Source organism: Phocoena sinus, chromosome 6 (genome assembly GCF_008692025.1).
Source record: "Phocoena sinus isolate mPhoSin1 chromosome 6, mPhoSin1.pri, whole genome shotgun sequence".
NCBI classification, from domain to species: domain Eukaryota; kingdom Metazoa; phylum Chordata; class Mammalia; order Artiodactyla; family Phocoenidae; genus Phocoena; species Phocoena sinus.
This window is the reverse complement of record NC_045768.1, coordinates 100,993,865-101,006,631: the sequence shown is the minus strand read 5'-3', so window position 1 is coordinate 101,006,631 and position 12,767 is coordinate 100,993,865. Positions and strand designations below refer to the sequence as shown.

Genomic DNA, 12,767 nt, shown 5'->3' with positions numbered 1-12,767 from the left:
TGTACACAGAAAGCTTACAAAATATTGTCAAGATAAAGTAAGAAAGATCTAAAAAAAACCATCTCATTGGTTGGAAAACAATATTGTTAAAATGTCAATTTTTCTCATCCATCACCACATTCAATGCAATGCCACTTAAAATCATAGCAGGATTTTATTTTTTTTAACATCTTTATTGGAGTATAATTGCTTTACAATGGTGTGTTAGTTTCTGCTCTATAACAAAGTGAATCAGCTATACATATACATGTATCCCCATATCTCTTCTCTCTTGTGTCTCCCTGCCTCCCACCCTCCCTAGCCCACCCCTCTAGGTGGTCACAAAGCACAGAGCTGATCTCCCTGTGCTATGCGGCTGCTTCCCACTAGCTATCTATTTTACGTTTGGTAGTGTGTATATGTCCATGCCACTCTCTCACTTTGCCCCAGCTTACCTTTCCCCCTCCCCGTATCCTCAAGTCCATTCTCTAGTAGGTCTCACAACAGGATTTTTTAATTGAATATTTTAATTTGTATAAAACTTATATGGAAATGCAAACAATTCCAGGAAAAAAAAAACAGTTGGAGGACTTAAACTACCTGATTTCAACACTGTATAAAGCTACAGTAATCAAGACAACATGGTACTGGCATAAGGATAGAAAATTAATAGATCCATGGAACAGAATATAGAGTCCAGAAATGGAACATATATATAATCAATTGAATTTCAACAAAGGCAGTAATATTATTCAATGGGAAAAGAAAGTCTTTTCAATAAATGATGTTGCAACAACTGGATAAACATATGGAGAAAAATGAATTTTAATTCCTACTACCCTGGCCTCACAAAACTGATACAAGGGGTGGAGCTGGAGGCTCCCAGGTTCCCTTCTCTCCTACTCAGTCCCCAGCCCTTCAGTCACCCTGTGAGCAGGACCTAGCCTTGCGCCGCTTTCTGAATACTGGACTCCACAGAACTTGGGCCCAGCAGAGTGCCCAGTGTGTAGGGACAGCTGGAAGGGCCTGACCCACGTAGGGACCCCCCTCTTGGCCCATTTGGTTTCACGTGCCAATTAGTCTCCAGCAGTTTTGTTTCCCAAGGGCTTTAAAGAATCTACAGAGAAGGAAAACCCCGAAGAAAGGCTTAATAAAGTGGATTCCTCCAGCTTGCCTGACTGCAGGAGCAGCAGGGTTAAGAAGAGATGTCATGAAGTCCTGAGTGCGAAAGTCAGATGACAGACCTGGAATTACGGGAACATGCAAGGTGGCGACGGGGGAGGTCGGGAGCCTAATGGTGACCTGAATTCAGATGCACCGCTTGCTGCCTCTGCGACCTTCGTTCTGTCCACCCACGTGTTCATTGAGTGTCTGCTCCAGCCAAGCACCTGGTTACTGAGATGCTAAGATCAAGCCTCTGGCTCAGAAGCTTAGCACTGGGACAGAGCTGCAAAGTGACTCTGAAGGCAGTGATATTCATGCGCACCCACCCTGCCAATAAGGGTGGAAGGAGCAGAAGCTGAGAGCGGGCAGGAGGCTGTAGACAGAAGCCCAGAGCGGTAGCTCGGGAGCGTCGTTGGCCCTGGTGAGGGACCCGCTTCAGGAAGGGTTTTTAACGCCAACTCCGTCTTTTTTCCAGTTCAGAGGAAGACGGAGCTTCTTTTCGCCCGGCACTGATTGCGCAATACCCGCGTAAGACTAGGCGGGGCCACCAGCTCTCCTCATTCACCCCAAACCCGCGAGAGCGGTGCTCGGGACCGAGGTATCCCGCAGACCTCCAGCAACTAGCAATCAGAAGCGGACTTTCTCGCGTTCAGCAAAAGACACTCTCGATCCCTGATGGCTCTGCCGTTTGTCACCTCGAGGCGACCTGAACAGCGGGCGCTCCCCGACCGCACAAGGCAGCGGGGACGTAGCGCGCCGGCCGCCTCGGGCTCCCGGGCCTCGGTTCCTAGTCCCAGGCCTCCGTTCCGGGGCCCCAGGGCTCTCATCTTCGTCCTTTTGGGTGTCCTGCTGTCGGTGAGTCCCTATCGCGGGTCCTGGCTCCGGAAGGCGCGCTTGGCGGCCGGGAAAGGGGGTGGGCGGGACGTGGGGACACGGTGGGGTGCCTGCCCGAGTCACCTGCGGCCCGGGTTGTCTGAGCGGGACCAGCAGTGGGCAGAGTCGGGAGAAGGAACAGAGTCATGACCCGGCAGGACCTACCGGGCCCAGAGGGAGAAAAGTCCGCGTTCCTAGGCTTGTCTGGCTGCCCCAGAAGTAAATTCCAGAGAGAAGAGTTGAAAACTCCTTAGCAAGCCTTGATATGGCCCAGCCCTTCCCTCTCATTACCATACTCCGCTTCGCACCCCCTCTCTCCTCCCTCTCCTTTCCTTTCCTTCCCAGCTTCCTCCCTCCCATCTCCCTTCTCCTCTCCCCTCTTCCTCCCCCTCCCCCTCCCCCCTCCCCTTCCTCTCCCCCTCCCCCTTTCTCTCCCCCCTCCCCCTTCCTCTCCCCCTCCCCCCTCCCCCTTCCTCTCCCCCTCCCCTCCCCTCCCCTCCCTTCCCCTCCATCCCCTCCCCCTCCCTTCCCCCTCCCCTCCCCCTCCCCTCCCCCTCCCCTCCCCTCCCCTCTCCTCCACCCTTTTATGCCTCTGTTTAAATTCTAAAACATGCTCATTGCATCTATTCTTCCCATTGATTTTTACAGATAAGTAGCTTTCCCATCCTCCGTTGCATTCAGCACCCGTTCTTGGCTGCTGTGAGCAATTTGCCAAATTCCTTCCGGGCACTTTCTTCCACAGCAACGTACAGGGCTTACAGGGTAAACCACCAGTAATCATACAGCTGACCCCAGGGGCTCTGTCTTTAGTTTAGGAGGAAAGAGTGTGAAGCTTTTATTTTGATTTCCATTTTGAGATCGAAACAGGTAAGGTGTGCGTCCTGGAAAAACTATTTAATGGCTGCCCTGAGCTAGGAGGCGGAAGGCTTGTTAACGTAGCTTGTCTTTTTACCTATACAACCACCATCCAAACCCACAAAAATCTCAGAAGAAACAGACCTCAGACCACAAGAAGACCTTGAGAACAAGTCTGACGCACTATGTCACAGCTGCTCAGGTTAAGAGTAAAAGACAAACACTGAATGATATTACCTATATGTGGAATCTGAAAAGTACAACAAACTAGTGAATAAAACAAAAAAGAACCAGACTCACGCATATAGAGAACAACCTGGTGGTTACCAGTAGGGAGAGGGAATCAGGGAGGGGCAATATAGGGATAAGGGGGAAAGAAGTGTTGTTATGGGATTATATGAAATCACGTGTGTGAAACGTTTGAAAATTGTAAAGCACTAGAGAATTTAAAGAATCTTAAAAAAAAAAGAGTAACGGTGTAGCTTTAGGGTGTGTTTGTCTCATCAAACAAAGAGTAGTGTTTGTTTGGTTGACTCTTATCAGGAAAAAGAGAGAGTGAAGATCAGACTAGACTGTTTTGCAGTCTAAGGGGGGGGGGGGCGGGGGGGGAGGGCAGGAAGCCACGGGGGCGGGAAGCAGGAGAGGGAAATCCCTGCTTATGATTCATCTCTGGGCAGAGCAGGGTCAGTAGAGTCTAAACAGGGCTCAACTTAACACACTTCCACATCTCCTCCTTCCTTCTCATTTCCTACCTCTTTTTTTTTTTGCCATGCTGGCAGCATGTGGGATCTTAGTTTCCTAACCAGGGATCGAACCCTTGACTCCTGCAGTGGAAGCGGGGAGTCATAACCACTGGCCTGCCAAGGAAGTCCCCTCGTTACCTTCTCTCTTTTGTCCCACGCTGCTGCTCCAGTGCAGCCCTCCTGTCTCCCTCCTCTGTCTCTGTCTCTGTCCCTGACTCTCTCTCTCTCTCTCTCTCACACACACACACACACACACACACACACACACACACACCGCCCCCACAGACACACAAGTCTGTGGGTCGGCAAAGCCTCAGATCTCCACCACACCCGGGTCCCTCAAACAGGGTGCAGTGGGGATTACACACTAGGAAGCCTCCTTCTCGCCCACCCCCTCCCCCTTTTACTTTGACTTCGTTCTTGTCTGTGATCCTGTCCGTGTGGACTTTTCACCCCATGTCCACCAGTGTCCCTGCCACCAGTAGCATTGTCACCTCTGTCTTGCAGCCCCTCCAGGCTCTTTTCACCTTGGTGACCTTGGTGGTGTTTACGGGGGTGCGGGGGGTCTTTGTGTCTCTGCCTCAGCTCCCTGTGGCCGAAACTGTTCCTGCACAGGGCTGCTCAGCAAGCTCCAGACGTGCCTCCCCTAAACGCACATGGGTTCTAAGATGCCTGCACTAATGCTGGTATGATGTCCTTGTCCTGTTCTAGGGGGTATTTATGGTGGGAAATATGACTGGCAGGGTGGGAACAGAACAGAGGTAACTGAATGTCCTGTTGAGGGATTGCCCAGGTCCAAAGGCACCATGGAGTCAATTTCAAGTTTTCACTTGATGTTACCAAAGATTTTTAAAAAGGCACCATTTGTAGTGTTAAAAGTGTCAATTCATCAGGAAGACATCTTAATCATAAATATTATGTGCCTAATAGTAGAGCTTTAAAATGTCAATACATAAGGCAAAAACTGATGAAATTAAAGGACTATCATATCACCCTTTAATGAAGATGAAAAAGGGTAGTAACACTATCAACCACCATGGGAACTGCCCCGCGGTCCAGTGGTTAGGATTCTGTGCTTTCACCGCAGAGGGCACCTGTTCACTCCCTGGTTGGGGAACTAAGATGCCGGAAGCCCTGCGGCACGACCAAATTAAAAACAAACTTAAAAAAAAAGAACCAAAAAAAACCTATCAACCACCTTGACTTAATTGACATTCAGAGAGCACACTGCAACATCTAATGAAGTCTCATTCTTTTTTGACGAACGTGGTACCTTCATCAACATAGACCACATTCTGGACAATTTTAAAAAGTCTAAATAAGTTTAAAAGCAATGAAATCGTATAGACTCTGTTCTCTGACTTCAATGAAATTACATTACTAGTCAAGAATGATCTCTAGAAAAAAAAAACTCCAAAATTTGAGTTTAAAGCAATATACCTCCAAAGCATTCATGGTTCTTAGATGAAATCAAAAGAGAATTTTTTTAAATTTCAAAATAAATAATAATGAATATATACCACATGGAAATTTGTGGAAGACTGCTAAAGCAGCGCTTAGAGTAAACTGTGTAGTTTGCAATTAAAGACCTTCCTTCTGTTAAAAGAATAGGGGGTTGGGAGAAATAGGGAGTAAAATTTTAAAAAATAAAATCAGTGACTGGAAGATCCACATTAATCACCATAAGTGCAAATTAAACTCAAAAGAATAAGAAGGAAATAATAATAATATGAGTAGAAATCAATGAAATAGAAATACAAACAGTTAAAGGAATTGACAAACCAAGCATTGATTCTTTGAAATAATCAACAAAATGAATAAAATAAAATCAATAAACCAAATTTTAAAAGAAAAAAAAGCAAAAAAAAAAAAACACCCAATATAAAGAATTAACGATGGGATATTATTACAAACTCTGCAGCCATGAAAAGGATAATAAGGGGATCTTATGAATAATAATTTTATGCTGATAAATTTGACAACTTGAATAAAATGGACAAATTCCTTGAAAAATACTACTTAGCAAAACAGATACAAGATGATTCTACTCAGGTTCTGGACATTGCTCTAAGTCAGAGGAGAAAGGCATAAAGATCGGAAAGGAAGAAATAACCAACTGTATTCATTTGCAGAGAACAACTGCCAGAACTAAGTGAATCTAGCAGGTCATAGCATGCAAGTCCGGGAGCATAGGAGGCAATAGGATTGTGTGAGCAGAAAAAGAGGACGCAGCCATTACCTAAACTCAGAGGAGGCCCAGCCTGGAAAAGGGAGGACTAGAGGGACACACATTAGCACAGCTGTCTCTAAGTTCTTCAAAGAATTTTATGTGTCAGAGGGCTGCATTTTGTCTTATTTGGATCCAGCCAGTCAAACTGGGCTGCACATAACTTGTTTTTGGTTCAATCTTCTTTTTTTTTAAATTTAACATTCTGACTTAAAACACTCTCAAATTACAGAAAATTGCAAAAACCGTACTAAACACATTTCCTTGAACCGTCTGAGAACAAGTCAATGACAGAATGCACATCATCCCTTAATGCTTCAGTGGGGGTTTCCAACAAACCAGAACATTCTACCCCCATAGTTAAATGCAGCCTTCAGAATCAGAAAATTAACATCCAAAGGATACTATCAGCTAATCCTCAGACCCCATTCATATTTCTCCAGTTGTCTCTATGATATCATTTATGGCACAGAGATCCTATCCTGAGTTGCTGTTTCATCTTTTTCTGTGACTCCTTGATACATTCACCCATCAATGGACACTTCAGTTGTGTCCATTTCTTGAGTATTGTAAATAATACTGCAGTGAACATGGGGTGCTTATATCTTTTTTAGTTAGCGTTTTCATTTTCTTTGGATAAATACACAGAGGTGAAATTGCAGAATCATAGAGTAGTTATATTTTTAACTCTTTGAGAAATCTGCATACTGTTTTCTATGGTGGTTGCACAAATTTGCATTCCCACCAACAGTACACAAGGGTCCGCTTTTCTTCACATCCTCCCCAACGCTTATTCTTTTTTTGTCTTTTTGATAATAGCCATTCTAACAGGTGTGAGGCAATATCTCATTGTGGTTTTGATTTGCATTTCCCTGATGATTAATGATGTTGACCATATTTTTATGTACCTATTGGCTATCTGTATGTCTTCTTTGGAAAAATGTCTATTCAGAACTTTTGCTAATTTTTAAATTGAATTGTTTGGGGGATTTTTGCTATTGAGTTGTATGAGCTCCTTATATATTTTGGATATTACCTGTTTATAAGATACATGATTTACAAATGTTTTCCCGCATTCAATATGTTGCCTTTTCATTTTGTTAACAGTTCCCTTTGCTGTGCAGAAGCTTTGTAGTCCCACTTGTTTATGTTTGCTTTTGTTGCTTTTGCTTTTGGTGTCAGATTCAAAAAATCATTGGCAAGATCAGTGTCAAGTTGCTTACTGTCTATGTTTTTTTCTAGGAGTTTTATGGTTTCAGTTCTTATGTTCAACTCTTTAATCCATTTTGGGTTGATTGTGTGTATGGTATAAGATAGTGGTCCAGTTTCATTCTTGTGCATGTTGCTGTCCAGTTTTCCCAACACCATTTACTGAAGAGAATGTCCTTTCCCTATTGTATATTCTTGGCTCTCTTGGCATAAGTTAATTGACCGTATATGCATGGGTTTATTTTGGGGCTCTCTATTCTATTCCACTGATTTATGTGTCTGTTTTTATGCCAATACCATACTGTTTAATTGAAATAGCTTTATAATATAGTTTGAAATCAGGAAGCAAGATGCCTCCAGCTTTGCTTTCCTTTCTTAAGATTACTTTGGCTATTCAGGATCTTTTGTGGTTCAGTACAAATTTTAATTCTTTGCTCTATTTCTGTGAAAAATGCCACTGAAATTTTAATAGAGATTGCATTGAATCTATAGATTGTTTTAGGTGTATGAACATTTTAACAGTATTGATTCTTTAAATCCATGGGCATGGACTATCTTTCCATTTATTTGTGTCTTCTTCAATGTAGTTTTCAATATACAGGCCTTTGACCTCCTTGGTTAAATGTATTCATAGGAATTTTCTTTTTTAGATGCAATTGTAAATTAGATTGTTTTCTTAATTTCTCTTTCTGCTGGCTTTTTATTAGTGTAAAGAAATGCAACCAGATGTTTTCACGTTGATTTTGTGTCCTGTAACTTTACTGAATTCATTTATTAGTTCTAAGAGTTTTTTCGATGGCATTTTTAGGATTTTCTATACATAATATCATGTCATCTGTGACATGTGACAACTTTACTTACTCCTTTCCAATTTGGATGTCTTTTATTCCTTTTTCTTACCTAATCACTCTGGCTGGGACTTCCAATACTATGTTAAATAAAAGTGACAAGAGTGAGTGTCCTTATCTTGTTCCTGATCTTAGAAGAGGTAATTTTAGCTTTCCACCATTGAATATGATGTTTGCTGTGGCCTTGTCAGATATGGCCTTTATTATGTTGAGGTCTATTCCCTCTATATCTGCTTTGTAGAGAGTTTTATCATAAATCAATGTTGAATTTTGTCAGATGCTTTTTCTGCATCTATTGAGATGATCATGTCATTTTTATTCTTCATCTCGTTAATGTGGTGTATCACATTGGCTGATTTGTGGATTTTGAACCATAGTTTGCATCCTTAGAATAAATCCCACTTGATGATGTTGCATGGTCCTTTTAAGGTATTGTTGAATTCAGTTTTCTAATATTTTGTTGAAGATTTTTGCATCTATGTTCATCAGGGATATTAGCCCGTAATTTTCTTTGTGCGTGTGTGGCTGGCTTCCAGTCATCCTGAATCTAGGCATTGAGATCTATCTTCTCCTTTGGGACAGGACATGTCTTGGCACATGCTTGACTACTAGGAACACTTAAAAAATATAATAGCCTGCTTCAGCAATCCCGAAAGTTTGAGAGATGACTAAGAGCTGGGGGAGGGCTGAACAAAAAATTCATTTCCTACACAAGGCTACTCCTTCAAGACCGGGAGAGAGACGGTTGTTTCATCTACTGCATAGAAACAAACACAGAGAGTCAAGCGAAATGGAGAAACAAATAGTACAGAAAGGTTCTCAGACAATAGTAAGACCTCTTTCACTCTTTTCCCAGCCCCCTGGCTCTTTTTATTTCAAGTAACTAGGAGAGGGAATTTCTTGTGATTGTTTGCCAGAATCTTTATGTATATGCCATGTATATATGCATATGCATACGTATGGCTGTATATTTTTACATGCAAGACATTATACTATGTAATGTAATGCGCTCTTCCCAATGAAATTTTCTCATATATTTCAGTATGTAACAGAGCAAATACCTTTTCCTTACTTTTTAAAAACTTATAATTTTACCCAGGCAGAATTTAGAATTGTTTCACAAGATTTCCTCCACTCCCCCCCCAAAAAATCATTGAAGTTTTTATTAAATTTATCTTAAAATTAAAAAAGAATCTAGTAAGAATTGAGATATTGTCAATACTCAACATATTTCTTATGAAGATAGAATTTCAAGTCAAGTACAGTCGTCCCTCGGTACCTGCAGGAAATTGGTTCCAGGAGTTCCCACATATGCCTAAGTCTGCAGATGCCCAAGTCCCTGATATAAAATGGCATGGTAAAGGCAGCCCTCCATACCCATGGGTTTTACATCTGTGGATTCAACCAACTACAGATAGAAATTTCAAAATGTGCAAATATGGAGAGCTGACTGTATATGTTTTGAAAATCCACATATAGGTGGATTCACAAAATTGAAATCTGTGTTGTTCAAGGTTCAACTGTATTATAACTCAATTAAGATTTATGCTTTTCTTCACATAAACGATTACATTTTCTTGTCAAGGCTGTTTTCTTTGTATTTTAAGCATTTTGTAAGTTGGACCCTCTTGTCATAAATTTTCTGATTCAGTTTTAAACTCTACAATCATATCTAAAATAACGACTGTTTTACCTGCTCCATCCAAGAATCTGCCTCATTTTTTTTTTCACAACATGCTTCATAGGCTAGAGTTTTCAGAATAATGTTCAACTATCCTTAGAAAAAGCAGGTGTTTTCATATTGAATGGACTCTCTTGGAGAGGCCCTTAGTATTTAACCATTAAGAACAAGGTTGGGGATAAAATGTCATACTGTATAGCACAGAGAACTATGTTCAATATCCTGTGATAAACCATAATGGAAAAGAATATTAAAAAAAATAATATATATGAATAACTGAATCACTTTGCTGTACAGCAGAAATTAACACAACATTGTAAATCAACTGTACTTCAGTAAAAATTAAATTAAATTTTTTTTAAAAGAATGAGGTTGGGACTTCCCTGGTGGCACAGTGGTTGGGAGTCCACCTGCCGATGCGGGGGGTGCGGGTTTGTACCCTGGTCCGGGAGGATCCCGCATGCTGCGGAGCAGCTGGGCCCGTGAGCCATGGCCGCTGAGCCTGCGCGTCCGGAGCCTGTGCTCCATGATGGGAGGGGCTGCGGCGGTGGGAGCCCTGCGTACTGCAAAAAAAAAAAAAAAAAAAAAAAAAAAAAAGAATGAGGTTGGGTCTTGGTTTCATGTAGAAATTCTTATCATTGTGGATGCAGCCTCCGATTTTGAGATGGTTTCAAAAAAATCAAAATTGGTGCTTAATTTTACCAAATATCTTTCCACCTTCCATAGAGACTATCAGATGCTTTCATTCCCTTATTTAGACTATGGATATGGTACATTATTACTGATCAAAGCACCTTTGCATTTGTGGAATAACCTTTACTTCTATTTTCCAAAGTGCCCTCATATACATTCTTCACTTGAGTCACATATAGCCTGGGATGGAGTGCCTGTCTCCTGATGGGGTGGGTGAGAAAGGACTAGAAGGGGCAGAAGGGAGCTGTGTGGAGTGCTGGGAATGTTCTATGTCTTGATTGGGTGATAACTACTCAGCCGCATACAGCTGTCAAAGCTGGAGCAGACACTTAAGAAGTGAGGATTACCGCAGGGAATGTGTCCATTAAAAAAATATCAAAAGGAACCAAAACGAAATTGTAGGGCTGAAAAGTCAAATAGCTGAAGTGAGAAATCCGCACTAGAGGTGTTTAACCACACATTTGACAGGTAGAAGAAAGGATCAGTGAACTTGAAGATAGGACAAAAGAACACAGGGCAGATAGCCCCTGCACGTGCATAGGAGTGGAAGAATTGATTTAGGAAATCACAGTGTCCCTGGTTTATCTCTTCTCCTTGAAAGGGAAGCGGTTGATTATCCCTTTGAAGAGTTTGTCAATAATATCAAACAATACAAGAAAGGCCATTAGCTACAAAATATTTACATATTTATGAATCCATGACCCAAATATGTAATTTTAAATAAAAATAAGTGTGTGTGTGTATTTTTCTCCCCCATCCTCCTGTTCTCCTCTGGAGCAGTGCTGAGTGACCCAGGTGCAGGGGTGTGTTTTCTTGCTGTGTGACCGGCTCCTTCCTTCTACCCTTTATGCCTCAGGCTCACCTTACATGAGTGTGTCTCCTGCTCTGACTCTGGATTTCCAGGTGCCAGGTTCCTGGGGAACTAGAGTCCAGCCCCTCCTCCCTCCTTCTCCTCCCTGCCCTTCCCCTGGGAGAGGGACCCCAGCCTGGCCTGGCTTCCCCACAGCCTCCCCAGGTGATGTCTCTGGGCCACACCTGGGCCTGCTGGGCTCCCTTGACGTGGAGACCGGCTCTGACAGAGCTGCTGGGAAGGGGGGGTGGGGCCCTGCTTGCTGGGGTCATTCTGTGACCCCTCACCTGGGGGCCTCCTGCAGCTCCTGGGCCACCTTCCCTTTCTGTCCCCGCTGGCCTTTCTGCATCCTCATCAGTGGGCCCAGTGGCTCAGCCCAGCAACCTCACAGAGACCCATTTCTTCTCCCCTGGACTTTAGGCCCTAGCTCTCCTTCTCACTTAGAGTTTCTGGAAGGCTTCATGGTCCCACCTCTGTCCCCTTCCCAGAACCAAGGTGCTGAGTACACAGCTGCATCCCCCACCCCCAGAGGCTGCCCTTCTGCCCCTGCCCATTGGTACCTCAGCCTCACCCTGAAGACACGGAAACCACAACCTGCTGTTTTACTCTTCCATAGTCCTCGAGTACCATCTCTCCCCTCCTCCACAATCTGCCCCTGCTCAGTTGTCCCCCTTTCTCCTTCCCTTTTGCTCCAAACCAGTACTAGGTGTCCTCTTACTATAGGGCATTCCCATTCTCCAGCCTTGTACCTTTTCTCCTGCATTTCACCTTTGCCCCAACTTCCCCACCCCAACGCAGACAATAAACCTTCTGTGGGGTCACCTCTGAAGGTGAGGAAGATAAACTGCATTCCCAAGATGGCAAGTGTCCATTGTCATGCTGGAGCCCTGCAACCATCCCCTCCCCCAAAGCTCAATCAATCACCAGCATCCTGATAGCCAAGAACTTGCGAATATATTTGAAAATATATCTTCAGTTAGATTCTTGATCATGTTCTTAAGGTAACTTCCTAGAAGAAGTGGAATATTGAGTTAAGCTATAGAGGTATTTTTTTCCTCTACACACACACACACACACACACACACACGTGCACTATTTTGGTTCCTACCAACAGCTCGTTCATTTTGGTCTGGAGATTTTGGGGGAGCTATGGTCAGGGTTCCTCACAATTGATTCCGTGCACTCGTTTAGCCCCATGCTGGAGAAAGGTCAGGCGCAGGACTGGGGTTGAGGAGGCAGAGGGTCATGCTGGGGCTGGGAAGCGGCAGGTCTGCACAGAGCTCTCCAGGGCCCTGCAGGTGGATGAGGACAGACCCTGGCAAAGTATTCACACCTTGAGAGGGATCAGGGCATCCTTAGGGAGGGAATGTCCTCACCACAGGGCGGGAAGATCCCTGGAAGGGAAATGGCCCAGACAAAGCTCACCTCCATCTTGTATGCCCTGGTCTGCAGCAGCAGGCAGGGAGCTACATCTCCTGGCTCCTGAGGTTTCCCTGGGAAAATCCCTTCCTGCACCCACTGCTGTCTTGTGAGTTGTTCAATCATTACTACCATTGTGGTTAATCTAACTTCCCTTATTCAAAGAAAAGAAGTGTACTGAAATTAGTGTATCAATTTAGAGGAGAAAAATATTCAATTATATGCC

At 43.5% G+C, this 12,767-nt stretch overlaps 1 protein-coding gene across 3 annotated transcripts in view; it reads left to right on the top strand.

Moving 5' to 3' along the window:
• Positions 1-1,706: 1,706 nt before the first annotated feature.
• LOC116756119 (tumor necrosis factor receptor superfamily member 10A-like) overlaps positions 1,707-12,767 on the top strand; it is a 31,589-nt gene continuing 20,528 nt past the window's right edge. The window contains exon 1 of one of the 3 annotated variants that reach the window (XM_032636395.1): positions 1,707-1,998. In XM_032636395.1, the coding sequence (XP_032492286.1) occupies positions 1,819-1,998 (180 nt within the window). In that variant the 5' untranslated portion in view covers positions 1,707-1,818. The remainder of the gene's footprint in view (positions 1,999-12,767) is intronic. The other 2 variants (XM_032636390.1, XM_032636392.1) reach the window with 2 other exon arrangements.